At 43.8% G+C, this 23,722-nt stretch overlaps 2 protein-coding genes and 1 long non-coding RNA gene across 13 annotated transcripts in view; 1 reads left to right on the top strand and 2 right to left on the bottom strand.

Moving 5' to 3' along the window:
* Positions 1-16,743, top strand: part of LOC134483214 (disks large homolog 5-like) — a 45,222-nt gene extending 28,479 nt beyond the window's left edge. For all 6 annotated transcript variants that reach the window (XM_087596431.1, XM_087596430.1, XM_087596428.1 and 3 more), the window contains 4 exons: positions 13,267-13,426; positions 14,597-14,740; positions 15,373-15,535; positions 16,251-16,743. In XM_087596431.1, coding sequence (XP_087452557.1) covers positions 13,416-13,426; positions 14,597-14,740; positions 15,373-15,535; positions 16,251-16,280 — 348 coding nt within the window. In that variant the 5' untranslated portion in view covers positions 13,267-13,415 and the 3' untranslated portion in view covers positions 16,281-16,743. The remainder of the gene's footprint in view (positions 1-13,266; positions 13,427-14,596; positions 14,741-15,372; positions 15,536-16,250) is intronic.
* The window catches only part of LOC134483212 (uncharacterized), a 37,371-nt gene that overhangs the window by 9,204 nt on the left and 4,445 nt on the right, over positions 1-23,722 (bottom strand). Inside the window, exons 2-3 of one of the 6 annotated variants that reach the window (XM_087596256.1) lie at positions 18,010-18,107; positions 7,100-7,258 (exon numbers count right to left, since the gene is read on the bottom strand). The exons of 1 other annotated variant lie outside the window; for it this stretch is intronic. The gene's annotated coding sequence lies outside the window, so the exon portion shown is untranslated. Of the gene's footprint in view, positions 1-4,140; positions 5,048-7,099; positions 7,259-18,009; positions 18,108-23,722 lie in introns of those variants that run through there. 4 more of the 6 variants (XM_087596257.1, XM_087596258.1, XM_087596253.1 and 1 more) reach the window with 4 other exon arrangements.
* Positions 1-23,722, bottom strand: part of LOC147999282 (uncharacterized) — an 82,520-nt gene that overhangs the window by 56,428 nt on the left and 2,370 nt on the right. The window lies entirely within an intron of this gene.

Below are 23,722 nucleotides of genomic sequence, written 5' to 3'. Positions count from 1 at the left end.
CCCAAAGACTATACATGGACTGACCCTGGACTCCAACTGCATACGTAGCAATGAATAGCCTAGTAAGAACACCAGCGGAAAGGGAAACCCTTGGTCCTGCCAAGACTGAACCCCCAGTGATCATGATTGTTGGGGGGAGGGCGCTTATCGGGGAAGGATGAGGAGGGGATCACCCAAATAGAAGGGGAGGGGAAAGGGTTGAGGGATGTTGGCCTGGAAATCGGGAAGGGGAATAACAATCGAAATGTAAATAAGAAATACTCAAGTTAATAAAGATGAAAAAAAAATAAAAAGAAAAAAGAAGGTGTGGTCCAGATTAGAGGTGGGCCTTTCCATCTCAAAAGATCTGAATTAAAGATTTATCTTCTGATCTCCAAGATTTGGATTACAAGTAGGTCTTCTTGCTTCAGAAAATTTAATTAAGAAAAAAAAATCCAATGGTGCTAATGCCTTTAGCCTCAGCATCCAGGAGGTAGAGGCAGGTGGATCTCTGAGTTCAAGGCCAGCCTGGTCTACAATATGAATTCTAGGACAGCCAGAGCTACACAGGGAAACCCTGTCTCAAAAAAACCAAAGAAGAGGAGGAGGACCAAGAGGAGGGGGTTGAAGAGAGGAAAACAGAAAGAAGGAAGGAGAGAGAGAGGGGGGGGGGAGAGAGAGAGAGAGAGAGAGAGAGAGAGAGAGAGAGAGAGAGAGAGAGAGATCCCCCTCACAGGGCGTCAAGCCATTTGGCATTAGTTAATTCCAGGTACACTCAAGTTGACAACCAAGAACAGCAATCCCATTACGTGGTTGTGATCTCACCCTGGTAGGCTCCTGAGTAGGAGGCTGAAGCAGGAGAATTGCCATAAGTCTGATGCCAGCAGGAACTACACACGTGTTCCAAGGCAAGCCAATCTCAGCTACAGTTTGAGATTCTGTCTGAAAAATATGAAAGAGAAAGAAAACATAATTTCCTAGAGCAGTGTTTCTCAACCTTCCTATGGCCTCAACCCTTTAGAACAGTTCCTCAAGCTGTGGTGACCCCCAACTACAAATTATTTTGTCGCTACTTCACAACTGTAAATTTGCTACTGTAATGAATCTTTATTGTAGTGTTAACTATCTGATAGGAGACCCCGTGTGGGTCACGACCCCCAGGCTGAGGGCCTTTGCCCTAGAGGCGGTCTTGGCCCAGATTATATAGTTCATATTATGATGGGCTCTCTCAGCGTTTGAAGGTCAAGTATATTCACTTGTACCATCAAAACTTAAAAATTCAGTTGAGCTGCTGGCTGGTACGGTGTGACATCCCCCAGAATACCTTTGCCATTTTGTTCCATGCCTGCCAGCCATTTCATATTGTTGCTGTAACACGCCTGCTGTCACTGACGAGGAGAAGGGACTTGGCTCAAGGACATGCTGACCACACACCTTGTTTTGTTCTGAATGTTCTGTATGCGGTTTGCTAATCTAGAGAAATTCTACACCTGAAGGAGTGGTTCCCTGAAGTGGACACAGGTGAAAGGCTAAGGCAGATGTGTGAAGGAACGTTTCACTGAGGCAGACACAGGTAAAAGGATGTTCTGCTAAAGCACACATGTGAAAGGACACGTGATGAAGGGTTCTGCACTAAGAACACACATGCATTGGTCTGCCTTGCATTCTGTAGTTGAGCTGCATTTGTTGGGACTTCATAGAACCACAGCAAAAACCCTTCTGGTGGGCTGTGTAGTTTCTCACTGTTTCCTTGGACTCGTGCTGATGGACAGAGTGATGTCAGCTGAGACAGACACATGTGCTGACATAGGACACACGCTGAGGCCAGGCCCACGGAGGACACGGGATATTGAGAGGGAGTTTGGATGGAGTTATGCTTGCGTAGCTTGTTGGTCTGGGGTCTCTGCTGATCTCTGCTCGCCTGAGAGCTGCTCTTACTGACTGTGTAGCATCTTGGCTGCTCTTTGTTCCCCTTGGACAGCCCTCAGGACCAGGCGCTCCTCTCCGTTAACCATGGCTGCTGTCCTCTTCCTCTCTCCTCTCCATCACACATGTTCTTCCTTTATTCTCTGGCAGCTTCTTCCTCCTTCTTCCCTCCTCATGATCCTCTCTAGCAAAGCCCTCAAAGCTCCCCTCCCCCATCTCTCTGCTGTGCAGCTGTTGGCTGTTGGCTTCTTTATAATCACAGTTAACTGGGAGCAGGGTCAGTTTTTCAGGGTTAACCAGTGTTGAGTTCAACAAATTAGCATTAAAATACAAGCAGCATTAGGCCAATACACTACAGGGGTTTTTGTTTGTTTGTTTGGTTGGTTTGGTTTAATTTTCATTTACCTTTTTACTTGAAATTTTATTTTTCGCTATTTTTTATTAATCGGTTATTTTATTTATTTACGTTTCAACTGTTGTCCTGCTTTCCACACTCCCCTCATCAAACCTTACATCCCATTTCTGCTCAGCTTTGCCTATGTGACAGTGCTCCTGCACCCACACATATCCATCCCCACCTCACACCTCTAGGATCTGCATTTGGTGGGGCAATAGGCCTCACCTTGAACCATGGAGCATCCTTGCATACACTTTGGCTGGCAGTTTGGCCCCTGGGAGCTTAGGGATTAGGGAAAGAAGATCTGGTCAGATATTAAATCCAACGATTGCTGCTTTCTCTTCTTTTTCTGGTTATAGGTGAAATTATGTTTGTGTGCTTATCTTTTTATAAATTATTGAGAGAAGATTAATGTCTTGGTTTTTCTTGGTTATAGTTTAGTTCATTGTCTTGGAGTTTTCCTCCTATTAGCCTCTGTTGTGCTTTCTTACAGAAAAGAATTGTTTAAATTTGGTTTTCTCATGAAATATCCTGGTTCTTCCTTTTATGGTGATGGAGGGTTATGCTGGATATAGGGGCCTGTGTCTGCATTACATCTGCCCAAGATTTTCTGACTTTTAGAATCTCTGTTGAGAAGTCTGGTGTAATTCAGATACGTCTGAATTTATTTGTTACTAGATATTTATACCTTACCCCTTTTAATGTTCTTTCTTGATCTGTGCTTTTAGCGTTTTAATTATTATGTGAATGGAGGAATTTTTCTGGTACAATTAGTTTGATGTTCTGTAGGCTTGTTGTACCTTTATGGCCTTTTCTTTCTTTACCTTATGGAAGTTTGCTGCTATGATTTGTTGAAGATGTTTACTGGATCTATGAACTAGAAATCTTAATTCTCTTCTCTATCTATTATCCTTAGGTTTCAACATTTAATTGTGTCCTGAAATTCTTGGATGTTTTGGATTCAATAAACCATACATGTTTATCTGAGATGGGTGTTTTGTGCTTTGTGGGATGACCTCCTTGACCCCAGGCTGCATGAAGAATCTCAGCTGACAGTGGGGACATAAATTATAAGTATGTGTAGCAAGACCCAGGCCTCTTCCGGGTTCTTAGATATTAAATGAGAACCTCAAATACAGTAGTAATGTGATAGTGTGGTGTGAATCTAGTTACTATTCTCTATTTTGATATAGATGACTCTTTTTGTGTCATGGTCAGCTTATAATGACTAGAAGACCTAAGCTTGAGAATAACCAAAGACTACATTGCTTCTCTAGCAACTGAGCTTTTAAAAGCCCTGGTGTGACAGCAACTGTTGGTGGACATTCTGGATTATTCCTTCTGTACTTTAACTCTCTGTGTCACTTCCACCATCACTAAGTTAGTTCAATTCCATAAATTGGAAATCCAAAACCTGGAAGAAATACTCTTTTTTTTTTAAAGATTTATTTATTCATTTATTATATACAAGTACACCGTGACTGTCTTCAGACACACCAGAAGAGGGCATCAGATCTCATTACAGATGGTTGTGAGCCACCATGTGGTTGCTGGGATTTGAACTCAGGACCTCTGGAAGAGCTGTCAGTGCTCTTAACCACTAAGCCATCTCTTTAGCCCAAGAAATACTTTCTGAATATGATCTGAGATTGGCCATGGAAAAAGGGTAGCTTGAACTGTCCCACCTAGGTTCTGGGCCTGCACAGGCCTGCTCTCCAAAAGAAACCTGTGTTCACAGCTGTTGGCTGGCTAAGAAATATTTCACGAGACGTGATACACAGCCCTTGGACTTCTGCTCCAGTCATCTGCACAATTTTTCCCGGACGATATCCTCATACCTCCAGCAGGCGGGTGATGAAACTGTCCACTCTCAGCTCCGCTTCAGCCATCTTGTGGCCACCAGACTCTCCTCCCTGCAGCAGGAACAAGGGCTTCTCCATGGTGGCTGCAGCAGCAGTGGTGGTTTGGCATTCTCACCTAGGAGGACCTATGCCTTTCTACCCCAGTTCCAACTCACCTCAGGCCCGGGCCTTCCCCCCATCCACTTCCCACGGAGCAGGGAGAGCAGCACCCACTAGAAATAAAAGGGAAGCCCTTGGTCTTGCCAAGAGTGAACCCCCAGTGAAAGGGATTGTTGGGGGGAGGACGGTAATGGGAGGAGGATGGGGAGGGAACACCAATAGAGAAGGGGAGGGGGGGTTAGGGGGATGTTTGCCTGGAAACCCAGAAAGGTAATAACAATTGAAATGTAAATAAGAAATACCCATTTAATAAAGATGGAGAAAAAAAGAGAAAAGTGTCACACATTTAAAACAGAAGAATATGGACCCTAATTTTAAAGCACAGCTCTGTCAATTAACTAAACCTTTAAAAAACTCAGAAAATCAGGCCAAACAATATTTTCTCGGTTTATGTATCTGTAATGTCGCATAAATAATAATGTCCGTTTCTTGCTATTGTGGAGGGAATTAAATAGTTAATATGTAATCATGGAAATTTTGAAGTACCATCCATTTTTCTGTTCATTAAATCAATCTTCCTCATTTCATTGATCAAGTATGTATGTTTTCTTTTCATAATTACATGTATAATAAAACCAGCATAAAAACCTTCAGAATTGTATAAGCTTTCACTTTTAACAAATTAAATTAGTTGTTCTTTGTATTTCTGCTGAACATTTAAATGTTCTTTATATGTCCCAATGCGAGTTTATTAGGTACCTATAAACTTTAAACTCTTTGCCTGAGAGCATGAGTACTATTTAATTATATAGTAACTACACTCAGGCTGTCTTTGTATTAGAACCAATTATATCAGACTCTAAGAAAAATTACTATTGCGTAAAAGTTTGTGTGTGTATGAGTGTGAGTGTCTGTGTGTGTGTGAGTGTGTGTGTGTGAGTGTGTGTGTGTGTGTGTGTGTGTGTGTGTGTGTGTGTGCAGCACATGACCAAACAACTTTCAGGAGCCATTTCTCTCCTTCTGTCATGTGGGTCCCAGGATGTAACCCAGATGTTTGACTTTGGCAATAAATAATATTACCAACTAAATAAATAAATAAACAAACAAAAAACAAGCCACCAATCCACTTTAAAAGTAAAGGCCAGAAGTTCACAGAATAGTAGCATTGGCCTTACCATATCCTTTCTTTGGGGATGGGAAAATTAATGTTCTGAAATCCATGACTTTCAGGAATTGTGATATTCATGGAAATTCAATTCCTTTGCAGATGCTCCAGTTGTTATGGCCAATTGCTAGAAAGGCAGCTTAAGCTTGCAGGACCCCAACCATCCCTCCCCCCGCCTCCACAGATGCTCAAAAGACACTGCCCAGAACTTACTCCACATTCCCCAGAACCACTTTCTATGTCCATCATTTCTTTGAGATGAAAGGTCAGACTCCTTCACCCTAGTCTCTCCACAATCGACATCCCCCCTCCCAAAACACTTCTAAGACTGCAAAACATGTCTTAGGATGTATCTGCCAGACTCGGACTGAGACAATCTAGGGCACTGGTTGTCACTACAACATTGGTGACATAGCACAGGACGCCAAGAACTCTCTAGGAGACAATAGAATGTCCAAGAAGTGACAGCTGATGTCGTGGGGAGCAGACTTTGCCTCTCTGCTAATGTTCTCCCTGTACTGAGCATAAGCTGAGGTGGCCTTACCAGGAGACTTTCCCGGGGCAGAGCCACTGAGCACCTCCTGCTTCCGAAGCCAAATTTTCCTCAAGGGTTGATTATAAAAACCTTAGTAATTCCTATGCATCTAAATGAATGTTTCCTTCCAAATCCTGCCCAAAAAATGTCTCATCCTAACTCAAATTATCCTTCTTCACCAATATTAGCCATTAAAAATTCCTGAGAAATAATACGAGTTTGAATATGCAGTCAAAATGTTCTCCTGTCTTATTATGTACAGGTGCTTGAAATCACATCAAGAAATAGCCTGCATGGAAGATTGCAACATGGGTGTGTGTTAGGGGAACACCCATGAAGCCTTGTGCTTAGCATTCAATGGTTGCCACAAAATTCCTTAGGAGGAAGACTTGAAATCATTATGGTCCTAGAAACAGTGTGGAGGCCAGTTGGCAGAGGAAAGTGAAACATTAGAGCCACCAGTGAAGGCTCCTGTTGGGCTCTACCTTGGTGTTTCCCTCCCCCCACCCTGAGCCTTTCAGCCTGCTATAGCAAGAAATTGTTTACACCTTTGACAGCTGCTCTTAGCCCCTGATTTGGGGCTGGGATTTTCCATGGAACCCTTCCTCCCCACTGAGCTTTCCTGCTTCTTGTTTTTAAGAAGCTGTTTATGCCCCTGATTGGGCTGGAACTTTCACCTCACAGACTTGTCCTAATTTCCTGGTTGGGGATTTTCACCTACCTTGTTGTTTTTCCACTGCTTTTGCCTCTGGTATATAAGGAGATCTCAGTAAAGCCTTGGTGGCACTCGCTAAAAAGGGGTGACCCGTGTACGTTTTTTCTTTCAACCCCACAAACCTACACCCGATATTCACACACTGTCGGCGCAGGCACTGACAATAGGTACCACAATAGAAACTAGTAACTAGATTTAACCAAACTATCACATTAATGCCGTATTTCGTGGTATTTTTTTTTTTTTTTTGCTCTCCTAGAACCTGGAAGAGGCTTGGGGTTTTCTAATCCTACTCATAATTTATTAATCTTCCCAACACTATGTGCTTTGTTCTGTTAATACTAACAGCGGCATCCAATACCTAGGATATTTTCTACTGTCATGTGTGACATGAGACAAAACAGTCCCTGTCATCCCTCACCTGAATAAACTTCCTTAGCGGACAGTGTAGTTGGAGGGTCCTTCTTTCCTCTCCAAGATCGAGAAACATTTCCAGTCTTCAGACAAGTGTGTCAGCCATTGTCCAGTGACTGTCTTGAGATGTCCACATTGTCAGCTGAGTGTCGTCATCTAGCCTGCCCTGTAATTGTTGTAGATGATTAACAGGGTTCCAGCCCTAGGATTTAATTCAGTGCTACAGTACTTGCCAAATACACTCAAAGCCCTAGCTGCCACCCTAGTCCTGTGTGCTCTAGAGAAAGAAAATAAAGAACCACATTGTCTATCAAGTTTCTCCTCCAATAGAAGGAGAATCTGCGAATCTGCATCTGGTCTTTTAAGTAACTCTAAGCCCCAGCTTCCCCACAGCTCCCTCCATCGATTCCATTATTGGTGCATTTTCAGTAACGCTCACTTTATTTTTGGTGTGCAAAGAATATGCACCATGTCATTAAAGTGTGTGTGTATGTTTGTGTGTGTGTTCATCCATGAACTCACTATAAATTATTATCAGATGACCCAGAAGACCGTGGAGAAACCTGTCGATGTGCATGCATAATTACGTTACTACTGTTCCATGGCACCTTGCAGGGAACACTGAATTAGTGGGCTGCTTTAATAGAGCCTAAAACCAGGCTATGCATGGTTTTCGGTGAGATTGTGATGTGCAACACCACAACAGAGATCAGCAGAAGCTTCATTTATTCCATGCTGCTGTTACCAAGAGGAGGCAAAGCCTCATCCCATAGACAGTCTGGTAGGATCTGATGAAGGGCAATAAACTCAGGGTTGAAATCAAGCCTTTAGAAACAAAGAGAAAAATACAAAGTCAAGGAAAGCAAGAGCTGTCTTTTTCTTTTCTTCCTCTTTTTTTTTTGAGAAGATCCACAAGAGAGACAACCCCTTCCTCAAACTAACAATGCACAAGAGAGACAATACATGACTTAAAAATCAGAAATGAAATGAGGGACATAACAATAGACACCGAGCAAATTCCAAAATCATTAGTTCTTACTCCCGAGGACTTTACGCCAGAAAACTGGAATATATAACCAATATATATTCCAGATAACAATTACCAAATTTAAATCCAGATCTGGGAAGGTATCTGAAAAATACCCCTAAGAAAATAGATACACTCATTAAAGGTTGCATACATTATATATTATATTGCTTTCTTTTTGCATGATTAAACCCCTTCAAGGACATTTAGCTATGTTATAGAAAGTGTTACTTTTAAAACAAAAGGACAAAGAGTGAAATTGAGGAGTCACTGAGAGACACTTCCCAGACAGGATCAAGGAAAGACGGCTGAGAGATGCAAGCAGGGGCTGCAATGCTGCCCTTGAGAAGGAAATGTTTTTCTCACTTTACCTTACTCTATGCTGTACTGTGTCCGTTTTTTGTGGAAGCGGCTCTCATGCTCTCTGGGTTATGACAAGTATATTGTGATACTAGGAAGAGGGGTGATTTGCTATACAGATATTTTAAGGAGAAGCCTTTGCTTAGTCTCACTTCTTTGCCTAGTCTTGCCTCAGTCGTTCCTGGTATCATGGGAATAACGATCTTATTATATCTTGCCAAAAGGGAAAGTGAGGTAATGCATATTCATGCCTATATAAGGGTTAATAAGCTTGCAGCTGCATGCAGTTGCATCTGCCTTTGCTCTGCATCCCCTGTGTCCTGGTTATTTGTGACCGTACCTGGGCCCCCAACACACTAGATGTTGACACGCATCACCCTTCTCAGTGTCAGGTTTATTTTCTTTCTTTTTTGGAATCTATGATGTGGAGGCGTATTACAGCAACAATATGAAATAGCAGGCGGGCATGTATGAAAATTGCTGTGTTTAAGCTAGGTGTGGGGACAAGTCCTCAAAGGGAGCTGTTAAGATGGGAAACAAATAATGCATTTGTTGCTGGAATTGAGTTGCCTCAGCTGTGTTGCTCTGCCTGCTCAGTGTCCATTCAACATCACTCTGTTTCTACAGAGGAACTCAAGGTTTGCCCCAGCTGCCTGTGAGCTGTGATATGGGCAGAGAAAGGCCAGGACACAGTGGTGATTTCCCACTCCTCAGTTATGCTGAATTTTCCACTACTGTACTTGTATACACAAGTCCAGTGTGGTCAGTTATTATAGATATTTGTCATTTCTTACAGAGGACAACTATGATTGACTACACCCAATTCTATAAAAAACAAAACTCAGGAAACCTGGCCCTTGGCAGCAATGAATCAAGAAATATCTAGGATGGTGGGGCATGAATTCTGCCAAGCAATGAACTCAGATAGGTGGGGTTGTGAGGAAGATGTATGGTTGAATAGCCCAATAGATTCACGTTGTATCATCTTGATTTAATCTAAGGACAAAGAAGTGCAGTATCTCTGATGGCTTTCTTCTAACCCCTTGAAAGGTTCACTGGGGTTTGACCTCAGTTCTTCATTCTTCTTGCTGGGGCAGCAACACTCAGGGAAGCTTGAGATTGCCATAGGCACAGTATTAGGCTACAAATGCTGAGTAGGTGATAATTAGTTGTTCAGATGGTGATTCCCATTTCATTTGTTCTTAACGTGGACCTAAGGAAAGACAGATCGAGGTCCTTAGAATACAAAGATCATTTCCAGTTCTTTTCTACCTTTCCTGAATGAAAGACTGGTTGGCAGAGAATGGTAAAAATTCAAGAATTGGTAGATGATGCTTTGAATGGAGGGTGGGTTTCTGTGCTGGTTTTAGACAGGTTCTCAATTACCCCATCTTGTTCTCTACGCTGCTCGTCAGGTTCACTTTGAGCTCAAATAAAGCTGCTTCTACTTTCCAACAGGTAGTCTTACAAAGGGGCCTCCAAGGACTGTGAGGACAGCATTAGCCAATGAGAATTGAGGTGTGTAACCCACAACTATAGCTTTATCTGAAAGACCCTCAGACAGAGGAGACTCTTGCTCCAGTCCTGAGGACAATCACCACCCCATGAACACACAGGACTCAGTCTTGATGTAAAAACAAGAGGTTTACTTTGGGATACCAATGCACTGGGGCTCGACACGGTCCACACGCAGGAGGGATGTGAGGAGCCTCGAACAACAGAAATGTACAGCTTAAACAGTCATTTACGATCACACAGTTTCATTAGCTCAGCTATTTCGGTGCCAAGGATAACTAGGCAGATGTTTCTCATACTGGAATTCCTGGGATAAGGCCTTAACCACATCAATGTAGCTATTTCTGTAGGAAGGACGTCTGACTTGATATATGTTTTCTTATCCTGGGGTTCCCAGGACAAGGATCAAGGATATCTGTCTTGGCAGGTGTTTCTCTTCTGGAGTTCCCAGGACAAGGTTATAGCGATGTCAGCCTATAGCACAGCTGCATTCAGTACCAAGGACATCTTACTTCTATAGTGGTCAGTCAGCTTCCCAGAGATGTTTCCTGTCTTGTAATTGCCCTGCAGTAAATATGTTCTATACCCTCTGTTCTTATGGTCGGGCAGCTTCCTAGAGAGTGGGTGGGAATGTGCTTTCTGTACTTTCTGGTCTATTGTCTAATGTCACGGGGCTAAGTGAGGGCCAGCTTAAAGGATTCTCATTCTTAAGAAATGGCTGTACTGATATCAAACGGGGATCTTTCATATCCACTTTCTTCCAAGTCTACCAGCCATCTCAGATTGTTGCTGTAATATGCCTGACAATCAAGGACACAGAAAAATAACTTGATACACAGCAAGGAAATGGCAATCATATCCTGTGTCGTTATGTATGCTCTGGATGAGGTTTGTTAAAATGACAATATTGCACAAAGCTTTATATAAGACCCATCAAATTAAGGGTCACTATGCACTGTCATAGCTAAAATGGCCTGGTCAGAAGCGACCACTGGATCACTCTTCTGTAACTTCACATGAGAGGCTTGTGCTTTTTGTGTTTTTTTATTTTTCTGTTTTTTTCTTATTTATTTATTTATTTATTTATTGCTTTATATGTTTTCCGGAAGATAGTTCAAGTCATGGATCTGCCCCCAAAATCTGAGCTTTGCTACTAATACTGTAAACAGTATTAGTGTATGCATTCAATAAAATAACTGGTTTTTTTTTTTAGTACGATAGATGCTTTTGTGTTTTGTGGGGTGATCCATGAAACAGGAGTGAAGATGCTTGTTTCTTACTCTGTCCACTGAGTTATGTCTCTAGGCTTGTCCTACTCCTTTGGCTGCATCCCCCCCCCACACATCTGCTGACTATTTTATTTTTCAGATGAAATCACACGTTATAGCTTAGAGAGGCCTGTAAGCAATCCTACTTTGGTAACTTAAGTGCAAAGAGGAGAGCCCCACACTCAGCCTGAGGGTGCATTCACTGGTGGATCCAATATTTCAGTTTCCTCTCCTAACAGATCACCACATTGTTGCCAGGACCATAATGAATGCAATTCTTTCTCCTAAAGAATCTGGTGGCAACTGTCAAATGTTAAGCACAAGGCTTCAGGTTGTACCTATAACACACACCCACATTACAACCTACCCTACAGGCTATTTCTGGGTTTGATTTCATGCACCTGCACATGATGAGACAGGAGACCTCTTTGACTACTTATAGGAACTGGTGTGATTTCTCAGTAATCATTAATGGGTAATATTGCTGACTGAGGAGAATTTGAGGTAGGATGAAACATTTCTGTGCAGGGATTGGGGACGAAGCACTCATTTAGATACATAGCAATGACTTAGGTTTTTCCAATCAAGCCTAGAGCCAAATTTGGCTTTGGAATCATGTGGTGCTCAGTGGCTATGCCACAGGGAAGTCCCCTGAAAAGGGCACATCAGCTTTTGCTCAGTACAGGGAGAACATTAGCAAGAAGGCAAAGTCTGTTATCCATGACATCAGCCGTCCCTTCGTGGACATTCTATTGTCTCCTAGAGACTTCTTGGAATCCCTGTGATGTCACCAGTATTGTTGTGACAACCAATTCCCTACTTTTTCTCTTAGTGTCCAAAGGATATATCCACAGACATGTTTGCCCGTCTTTGTAGGCACTTTGGGAGAGTTGATGTTGATAGAGAAGAGTCTAGAGTGAAGCAAACGAAACCTAAAGGTAATGATGGACACAGGACATGGGGAATGTGGAGTAAGTTCTGGGCAGTGTATGTTGAGCTTCCTGTCAGGGGTGTGTGTGGGGGTCTTCTGCTGGCCTTCTTAGTAATGGGCCACAACCACTGGAACATCTCCACAGATATTGAATTCCATGATTATCACAATTCCTGAAAGTCAAGGTTTTCACATCATTAGTTTCTCCATAACCACATGGAGGATATGGCAATGCCTATGCTATTATTGGGTGAACTTCTAGTCTTTACTTTTACAGTGCATTTGGTATGTTAAATTGATATAATAACACCATCAGGAGGCATGGAGGGTATAACTTTTCTGAATTAAACAGGGCATCAATGTACTTCACTTTCATTGCTTCTTTAAATTCAGTGAATATCTGACAGTCGTAAGAGGGAGAGAACTGTGCTCCTGGCATGACCTTATATTCTTAGAACTCCTCTGAATACCTCCGGGTGACGGGGCCAATCTTACCTTCATATAGTAGAGGTTCTGTGTGGCAGATATTTTTCTACAGTAGCCAAACTATATGGAGCAGGTAGAGAAAGAGCCTGTAACCTATTGGCACTTCTGGGGCATTTGTCATTTCAGTAGGGGGAATTAATAAGTCTGTTGACCATGTCCTCCCCCTACATGACTTTTTAATGCAAAGTTATTGGACTAGAGTAACAGTGTAGGATATCTGAGTATCCCTGATCAATCAAGTCATTGTGGATGCTGAATTGATGATCTGACTTCTGAAACCAGAGGGGTGAGGGTCCTGAAACCAGGTTGTAGCCTGCTTACCTGATAATAATCCTGGAGAAGGCATCTCTCTGGTACTTGTAAGCCTGTGTGGACAGGCATGGGGAACACCTGGCTGCTTACATCTCTTGGTCTCTATATAGTAGTGGGGGAACTGTGATCCACTTAGGATGCCTCTTACACATAGACCAAACTCCTTGCAGTGACACTGGCTTCCAAGCATGTTCTCCTGTTTGGACCTCACTGTGGTCTGTGTATGCTCTATGCATTCGCCCCATGCGGGTTCACTTGTGTTCTTCTACCTACAGAGGCCCGCAGACAGACGTCATCCCCTGAAAATGTCCTAAACAAGGTGCAGGCCAACGAGGAAGAGGAGAGGCTGAATAGAGAACTGGAGCTAACTACCAAGGAGAGAAATGAGCTGACAGATCGCCTCCTTTATGTGACAGGGGGATCCATGAGTAAGAGGTATGCATTGCTCCAAACAAAGACCTTGTTCTAAACCTCATCTCCCATAGAGAGGAGATTCAGAACCTGACCCTTACTGAGCAGTGAGATTGAAAATGGACTCTCTGATTCTGCCTGTTGAAAATCTGAACTTGTGATCTGAGTGAAGATTTCAGGGATAAAGTCACTGGAGCATGAGTTCCCAGTGTACAAATTGGAAAGCCCTTGACAGGTGGTAGCTTTGCAAGGTTCTAGGTGCTGTGAGTTTGTGGAGAGTGTTTGTACTTGCTAGGAAGGTGACTGAACGCTATCATCTCATGGCAGCACCCTTAGGTAACAGGTCCCACATTGTTCATCTCCATGCTTAACTAGAAGGCCTGAGGCTCAGGCCTGTTCCTTCTTGTCTGTGTGCCTTACACTCTGAGACAGTAATGGTGCATACATTTCTACTGATTCTCATTGTGCTCTATCCATGTTTGTCTCTCTTTCTCATTCTCTGAGTCTGTTTACTTTTCTTTTCTTGTGGGTGTGTCCCAGTTTTTGTGTCTGTGTGTGCACAGGTCTGCATGCCTATGTACAACTTTTATATGTTTCTATGTCCCTGCACACTTGGAATTTAGGGGTCTGTTTTTTGACCTCAGGATTTACCTTTATAATAGTTTCATGGAGGTGTAAGTGCGTTATTTTGGAAGCCCCACTTTCAACAGTACAGTTCTTTGCCTGTGTGGTCACATTTGTCTATACATTTGTATGCCTTGGGCAGATTATAAGTTTGTGGCAATATCTGGTCTCATCTCCAGAATTATGTGTACTGTCTGCCTCTAGAATATTAGTTATTCGGCTTGTAGCATTCCACTTGTCAAAACAGGAAAAATGAAAGCAGAGGTTTCTGGATGTATGTGTGTGTGTGTGTGGTTGGGTAAGCTCTGTGGCCTAGGCTCTTGACCGCATAACAGGTTTGAATGCAGATCCAGCCCTCCTGATTGAAAAAAGTGAGCCAGGGAACCCTTTATCTGGGTGCTTAGCTTCTGTTGTCCTGGGCACACAATTCCAAGTTTCTGAAGCTGAAGAAGATCCAAATATGTAGAATTCAGAAAGTGTCCTTCCAGGGCTGGGGTAGTACAGGACACAGCCTGAGTTCATATAATCTTAAACCTCGATGTTCATTGGGTTCTATCTTCCTGGGGCCAGCCCCTACTTCAGGCCAAATCCATTTTATGAAAACTTGAAGATAAAGGAGAAAGAGGTCATGTCATTACTGCACAACTTAGACACAAAGAATATTGAACATCGTGAGAAATTTCAGGAGCTCAAGAAGGAGATTAACTTCTATCGGTAAGTACTGGTCAGAAGGGCCCATCACTTGTGGAATGGCCATGTCTGCCTCTCTTTGTTCTGGACCGGGGGGTCTGCAGCTCTGGGCCCATCTCTTCTGCTGTTTAAATATCACTGTGCCGTGGGTCTTTTGGACTCAGTTTCAGTTCCATAAGAGACTGTCATTTATCACCACAGTGTCTATGCATCTTTAGAAGGCTCTGGATAGAACTACACAGATTCAGGCATCAGAGTGTTATTAGGCCAACCTGGGCCTCTGGGGTCATACCAGGTTTAACAAAGCTCAATGTGTGGACCACATTGTTAGCATGACCTCCCTTGGTTCTACTGTCCTCTTGTGGTTGTTTACTGCCTACTAATTGATGCTGTCCCGATGCATTGGGCTCTCATGGGTAGTTGTAGATCCCTTGTTCTTTTGGACAGACATGGACTCTTATTCGTGCTTGGGTCACAGAAACAATTTATTCTTCCCTGGATTGGCCGTTTGCTGTTTGTGCAGCAGCCTTACATGTATGGAGATGTATTCTATGAAGTCTTTATGGGAATCTGGGTCCTGGTGGAGTTTGTGGGATTTGGCAGTTGGAATGGGAGGAAGAGGCTTCAGTATCTTACTATGCAGAGTGTGTTTCCAGCAACCTGCACAGCCGGCTCCTGATGGACCAGGCATGTATGAAGAAGAAGTTGGTCACATTGAAGCAGGAGAGCAAGGAGGTACAGCGATATTTGTTTGAGTTGAACCCGAATGATGAAGACGAACAGGAGAAGGCCAGCAACCTCCAGACCCAGCAAAATGTGGTAGGAACAAGCAGCTGAGTCAGATTAACAATGTCTGATACCATTTGCCTATTGGATACATCTTTGCTTCCCCTATCACCTTTCTAATCTCCCCACACCCAGTCAGTCACCCACCTCATGTGATAGAGTTATTCATTGCTCTGTCTATGCACAAGTATTCTGGGATGTTAACCACTCTTCAGAAACTGAATTGTTGGCAATTATACTTCTCTGCCCTTTTTGTAACTGCAGTCCAGAAATGGTGACAGAGGAATAACATATCACATGACTGCATCTCCCTATCACAGATTGGATGCTATGAAGAGTTTTGAACGAGTTCTTGGTCGTGTGACAAAGGTCATACAGGGGTCATGTGATGGTTGGAAGCACCTTGTAGGGATAAGAACCAAGTGCAAATGGCAAATGAGTCCTGGTCATTGGCTTTGATCTGGGTATCATGTGGCCATCTCCTTTCTTCCTGCACCCCAATTAGGTCTCTCCCCATTTCCCCATTCTTGGTTTGCACTGGTAGAGTCTGAGGAGCAGCTTGTTCTCCCACAGTGCTGTGAGGGTTGCTGGTGATGTTCCTCAGCCTGCAGAGATATCAGCAATGATTTCAGTGAAAAGATCAGTGCTGTCTGTCCAATGCAGCTGAGGGGACAGAAGGCAGCAACTTGACAGCTGGTATGCATGTCCCCACCAAATCAGTGTCTTAATAGCTGCCTTCTCCTCCCAGGTCTCAGGAACTGCAGGAGACATGGCATAGCATGGATCCCAGGAAGACAGCCCCCTGAGGAATGAGTTTCTCTCTCAGGAGTTCCCTGTGACGACAATCCTCACAGTCAAAGACTTTTTGGGGGAATATTCTTCTTCTCAGATAATTTCCTCAATGTATAGAGACCCTAAATTTATGTATCCGTATGCCAGCCTGTCTCCTTGAGGTCTTTCTCCTTTCTCATACCGACAACACCATTTGAGAGACAACTGAGGGGACTACCTTGACATCTCACGACCTAGAGGAGAAACAGCACTACAACTGTGTTTCTAAATGTTCATTAAGAAAATGCTGTTAAGAAATGTTTTTGGTTATGATTTTCATTGAAGTTTTCTTTTTGTTATTTCATAGTTATATATTCTTGTTACTGTTTTTCATTTTTATACCATTTTAGTTGTTCATTTTATGCCTGTTTTTTGTTAAATGTATTCCTTATGAATAAAAATTGATTTGTAACACTTGACTCTTAAGACCATCTTATTCAAGGGTCCTTTCCCCTCCTGTAGACTTAGAACTGACAGCTATATATATAGAACTTTACATGGTCCAGTGAATTCAAAGCCACCAAGGGGTACACAGTGTGATAGTGTCTTTTGTGTGGATAATGTGACTTTTTTATGGACACACACTTTATGATGTAATCACTGACATACTGCATCCATGCTGTCATGTCTTCTGCTCATCCTAGTCTATATCAGTCTACAACACACATTCCTTATTGACTGTGTGCACCAGTTATTGAGTAACACACACTCATGCCTGTAGAGCTGCAGAAAAATGACAACTTTCACAAAGGAATATAGAATAATCCTAATGGAGAAGCATGTGCCTCAGTTTTTCTTACAATACAGCATTAGTATTAAACCACAAAGATAATGACCATCAACGTCATTTTGGGAAATAGGTTTTTATAGGTGCTGTTTCACTTGATCATTCATATGCTGTGTTTTTTATTGTTGCTGATTATATTTATTTTTATCATTTAACTCAATGGATCTTTTTTTTTCAAATGTATGTCTGGGCCACTCCTGAGTGCATTTCCCTCATGATCCAAAAGAGGGAATAGCATTCCCCATTGTAGATGATTGTTAGGGACCATGTGGCTCTTCTGAGAGAGCAGCAGATGCTCTAACCTGGGAGTCATCACCACAGCTCCTGTAGGTAGCTTTTGTCCTTCCAGGGCATGTGCTGTACTAGGTGGACACGATCACCTCCCATTTAGGAGAGAGATCTCAGGAGATGTGTATGTACAGGTGGTTGAGCAGTGCCTGCTCAATGTGGCAGCCTGCTAGGCATCCACACCGGGCTCTGGTGCCTCCACTGCTCATTGTGCATTCAGGATCACCCTCCAGCATCACTCGGTTTCAATTCCAAACTGATCTTTCACTTACTATGGATGATTATATACATTAAGCACATCTCTTGAAATACAGAAGAGACTAGCATCCTTCTACAGGCCAACTTGGCATAATGAATTCTTTTGATAGAAAGCAAGATAATTATCTCAATCTATGCAGCTTAGGGAGGACCTCAAGACCATCCATAGTGAATGCAGACTGCAGCTGTGACCACATGTTTCTTTTCCAGAGCAGGTCTGTGCAAGCCCAGGACTTAGGTGGGACAGTTCAGTTTCACCTTTTACATGGAAATCTGTGATTGTATTGAGAAAGTATATGTTCCACGTGCCTCATTTCCAATTTATGGAATTAAACATACTTACTGTGAGTGGAGGTGACTCAGAGAGATAAAGTGAAGAAGAATAATCCAGTATGTCTGCAAACAGATGCTGTCCCATTAGGGCTTTTCAATGCTCAGCAGCTGGAGAAGCAAGGGAGAGGCATTGGTGACTCTCAGGCTTAGGTCCTCTAGTCATTGTAAGCTGAGCATGACACAAAAAGGGTCATAGGTATCACACTAGAATCTAGTAACTAGATTTAACCAACCTATCCCATTAATGCTATGTTTGGTGGTAGTTTTTGCCCTCTTAGGACCTGGAAGAGGCTTGGGGTTTTCTAATCCTACTCATAATTTATTATCCTACTCAACACTATGTGTTTTGTTCTGTTAATGCTAACAGCGGCATCCAATACCTAGGATATTTTCTACTGTCATGTGTGACATGAGACAAAACAGTCCCTGTCATCCCTCACCTGAATAAACTTCCTTAGAGTTCAGTGTAGTTGGAGGGTCCTTCTTTCCTCTCCAAGATCGAGAAACATTTCCAGTCTTCAGACAAGTGTGTCAGCCATTGTCCAGTGACTGTCTTGAGATTTCCACAATGTCAGCTGAGTGAGGGCAGGGCAGGGCTGGGCAGGGGACTGGGGCAGGGCAGGTCAGGGCTGGGCAGGGGATTGGGACAGAGTCCATGAGATGTCAGTAGGCAACAGGCCAGCTGGGGCTAGTGTGGGTACAGGGCTTCTAGTGTGGGTGTGAGAGGAGGAAATTAGGAATGGTCAGATTCTGATGCAGCATATAGGCGGGAAGGAGCTTAGACCATCTCAGTGCCATATAGGGACATTGTAGACACTGATGGGCAGTGTGGGGATTGTAGGGTCCCATATACTGCTCTCTGCAGGTGTCAGGAGAGCATACAGTGGCTCTGTCAGACTTATGACAATCAGGCAGGCACTGGGTGCAAGTGAGAATCATGGGACAAGCCCTGTGTGCAGCCTGGTTTTGGGACATTCCCAGGTGCCCCATGGACTGCAAAGTAAAGGCAAAGGACACAGGGAAGCCAGCAATTCCCATGCACAGGACATAAATACCTGTAGATCTTTCTAGAATTTCCATAGACTATCTGTCACTAGTCCTCATTATAGAAGGCACCAACATTCTGCCCTCTACTTCAACTTGGTGAGACAGCTATTCTAACTCCAGTAGGAAGGCCTCAGGGAAGACAGTAAGAACTCGCAGGTGACCCCTTTTACTATTGAAACAGGGTCTTCCTATGGAGCCTAGAGTGGCTGTAGGATCCTAATGCTCTTGCCTCACAGTGACTAGAATTCCAATCCACCCTCAAGAGCAGTTGATTCATAGCCAGATCTGATTAAGGACATGTGAGGCCCCAGGGTGCTAGGATTACCAGGGTCCTAGTAAGTTTCTCCAGCCTAAATTACAACCTGAGTTGGTGCTGCTCTTTGGTACACCGCCTGATGCCCACTGACATCACACCTTGGAACTCTTTGTCAAACATAAGCTGTTCTGGGAATGAAGTACCCACACAATAAAAACTGGTCTGGATACTCCTAGGTCAAGAATCCCCTGTTGGAAATGCCTTGGACCGCAAAATTTTAAATTCTAGATCCTTCTGGCTTTTAGAAGATTTATAAATACAAAAAAAAAAACAAAAAAAAAAACAAAGATGGGCATAGTAATTTAAGCCCGTGAGCCCAGTCATGGGAAACTGAGTCAGAGTGATGGAAGACTGTAAGTTCCAGGGCAACCTGTGTTTCAAGAAAAAAAAAAAGCATGGTGAAAATTCCACTCAAGTGGAAACCAAAAGGGTTTCACATGGGCCCTGCCATCCACTGGTCAGCACTCTCATCACCACAGCCACAGGCAGACACTGGGGAACATTTCCCACTGTCTCTCTTTGGGATGCAATCCACCCCATGATTCTATGTGAGGAATCCCCCAAAGGTTACATCATGTGAGGGACCTAGAAAGTTCCAGGATTGGGAGAATTTAGGAGTTTATAATTAGGGATGATCTACAGCTGTGGCAAAGTCTTTTCCCAGCACATGGCAGCCCTAGGTTTGTCCCCAACAGTAAAAATAAAATCCCCCAAAATAATTCAAACAAAATGTCATGAAGCCTGCTCCCTGACCAGTCTCCTCAAAAGTGCGCAGGAACCTGGGTCCACAATTAGGACCCAGCACGGCCTCTGTGACCCGTGAGAAGGGATCTAATATGGGAATTAGTACAGTATGACTTATCCTTGTGGATACCTTTGGTGACAATAACCACCTGACCCCTGAAAACCCATCTACCTGGGGGGCTCAGCACTCATGTCAGCCAAAAAGCCCAGATCCTAGGGCCAGCATGGGCAGGTTCGGTGAAGAAAGTTTGTCTCTGGTGAACATCAGTTGCTGCTCCTGATCTGACTCTATCCTCAGGAGACAATGTCACTCCAGAAAGTGTGGGTGTCAGCGGCTCTTCCCAGGCCAAGGCTGGGATACTGCTTAAGTTCCACAATGCACAGCAGTGCTCACTCTAGAACTCTAAATGTTCTACAGCTGAAAGGGTTGGGTGCTCTGCTGGCCACACCCCTCCCCTGCAGTATTTAGTGCACTCAGAGTGGTGCTTCAGATGTGAGGGACTTCTTGAGGCTACTCCCATGGAGAATGGCAGATTCATCAGAACGGGGCACAGGGTGAGTTCAGAGCACAGCTGGGAGGAATTTAGGGGTGCCAAGCCATGACTAAGACCAGATCCTGGGCTGACAGGCAGTTGAGCTGGAGAACTGGCATCCAAAGAGTGACTGCCTGAATTCCTCTTAGACCAAAAGCCCTGGATCTGAGCTACTTTGGTGCATTCTCCTGAGCAGGGTCCCAGAGGCAGCTCAGAATCGGGGCTGTGCATGGACTTTGGTGCTGGCAGCAGGTGGCTTAGCCATAAAGTGCCGAGCTTTCCCATCTGTGCCCACTCAAACTCCTCTGTCTCATTTTAGGTGTGTTTGGTATAGTTTTGAGACAGGTTATCTTGTAGCAGCCCAACTCGCTTTGAGCAACAATGTAACAGAAAAATAACCTTGAATTCAAGATCCTCCAACCCCTCTGTCCCAAGTCCTGGAATTAAGACCTCCAGCTGTGACCATTTTACTGCAGCATAGGATCCATCTGTATTAGAGTGAGCTTTGGAAATACTGGAGCTCCGACTGTTCCTTAGAATTCAGGTTTCCTTAATTCTTAGCAGGAGTTTTGTGATGATGCTGATGAGAGAGTCAGGAGTTAGACTGGGAGAGGTAACAGTCCTGGCAGCCTTGAGTGCGCAGTGAAAGTCAAGACAGAAGCCTGCTGATTAGCACCTGAGTGAAAGTGGGAGGATTCAGAGTTCAAGAACAGACTCAGTTACATACTGAAGACCACATTGCAACATTTTTGTTTCATTTTTGGCTTGTTTTCTTTGAGACAAGGTGTTAATTTATAGCCCTGGCTGTCCTGGAACTCACAATGCCTCTACCATCCCAACGGATGGAATTAAAGGCATGTGCCAACATGCACTGCCACTAATTAATTTTTAATTAAACATGCTGGCACAATCCAGTAATCCCAGTGCTTAAGAGGCCGAGGCAGGCAGATATATGGTTTCCTGACAAGTCTGATCTACAGAGAGTATGTCAGAATAGCCAGGGCCAAACAGAGAAACCCTGTCTCAAAAAATAAACAACAAAATGAACTTGTTTTAAAGAAGAGAGGAACGATTTAACAGAAAATTAGAGACGAAGATACAAATGATATTGGGTAGTGCAGAGCCTAGCTTCTGAGATGAAACTGGACACAATGGGATTAGGGTGGGGATTCTCATCTTGGACTGGGAGACAGAGGGTGACTTCAGGCATGGAAGGCTCAGTCAGTCATTAGTCAGGATTCTCAATCAAGAGGGTGTTGTAAGATCCAAAATGTGTGAGCAGTGTTCTTCTGCATGAGACTAGAGGAACCCGCCTACCCATACAAAACAGCAAATGAAGAGTAATCACAAGTATACGTCTGGAAGTCCACAAGAGGTTATGGTCCACCTTAGTGTGGATTATTCAGAGCACAGGTGGAGAGGAGTAGAAGAGCTGATGGTGGCTGAGGCAGGAGAGGAGTTCGGGTGTGAATTTGAGCCAGTAAAGGAGCTTGTAGGTTGGGCAGAGCAATGAGAGGTGTAACAGCATAGCTGTTGAGATCCTTCAGATTAATTTGTCTTAAGATCCTCATGCCATAGCCAAGGACAGGAGTAGATCTGACTATTGGGTGGCTGGGCTCACATAGCCCAACAGGTTTGGCCTTGCATCTGTGGGATTCCAAGTCTCTCCCTTTAGACACAGCCATGGAGAAGGTGTAGCAGTGAATTTGCAATGCTTGGCTTATGGTGTTGAGTACTTCATGCTCCACAGAGCTAGGAAATGTCCTAGAAGCCAGGGAGGCTGAGCCATGATTAGGACAGGTCTCCAGGAGAGAGAAATGATAACCAAAGTCACTAAGAATTTCCTGAATCACAGTGTCTGTTAACCATATATTTTATTTACTTATTTTTATGGGCCTGAGTGTTTCACCTAATACATGCTTGTGCACCATGTGGTATGTCTGGTGCCCATGAAGTCCAGAACGATTCCATTGAACTGCAATTACAGGCTAATAGGAGCCACCATGTGGGCACTGGGAACTGAACCCTGGTCTTCTGCTCTTAGCCACTAAACCAACCATCTCTTCAGCACCCCCACCTCATTGTATTGTCATTAAGCTTTAACCATTTGGCCTTCAGTATTTGAATTAATGAAGATGTGACAAGAGTTATAGTTACCATGATGGTTCAGGCATAGACAGGCAGGCATCTCATTGTATACAAAATATAAATTCTTTCTTTCTTTCTTCCCTTCTTTCTTTCTTTATCTTTCTTTGTTTTACTCTTGGAAACAGGGTTTCTTTTGTGTAGCTGACCTGGAACTAGCTCTGTAGAGGGAGCTGGCCTAGAATTCACAGAGATCTGTCTGCCTCTGCCTCCCAAGTGTTAGGATCAAAGGCCTGTGCCACCACCATCACACATCCTTCTGTTTTAAAGGAAAAATGTAGCCCTACATGGCAGCACGAGTTTAGTCCCAGTATAGACATTTTTCTAGAGTTCCTGAAGGGCTTGCTGCCTTCCCCTTTAGCCCTGGCTAACTGTGAGAGCTCCACACCTCTGGGGTTTGCTTCATAAGAGTCTGGATGATGAGGGTCACAGGCTGATATATCTGTGTACAGCAAAGGATGCTTGGTGAAGGTCAAGTGGGTACAGATCAGCAGGTAAAGGCTCTGCCACCCAGCCTCATGGCCTCAGTTTGATCATCTGGTGAAAGTAGAGGACTGAGTCCACATTGTGTCCTCTGCTCTCCATGTGCATATCATGGCACAGGAACACCACAAACTACATAAAATGTAAAATGCTGAAATGCTGAGAGAAGAGGCCTATGGTAGGCACCTCCTACACCTGAGACTTCCAACCCAGAAAAGCAGGGGGTAGAGAGTGAGGATGCAGAGTGCACACAGGTCAGGACAAGGCCATGTTACTGAAGCCTCCATGTGTGGTGAGCAGGCTCTGGGGCACCATGAGGGAAATCAGGAGCCTCTGGACTTTGTAGAATTACAGGGTTCCATGTTACCTCACATGCCCATGATTTGCCCCCTACTGCAGGGAGAAGCCAACACCAGAAGCCTTCAGCTCCCAGCCCTGCTTTTGCCATGTAGCTT

The sequence above is a fragment of the Rattus norvegicus genome, chromosome 19 (assembly GCF_021556685.1).
Source record: "Rattus norvegicus strain SHRSP/BbbUtx chromosome 19, alternate assembly SHRSP_T2T, whole genome shotgun sequence".
Taxonomy (NCBI): Eukaryota; Metazoa; Chordata; class Mammalia; order Rodentia; family Muridae; genus Rattus; species Rattus norvegicus.
The sequence above is the reverse complement of the archived record's forward strand: the minus strand, read 5'-3'. Positions and strand labels throughout refer to the sequence as shown.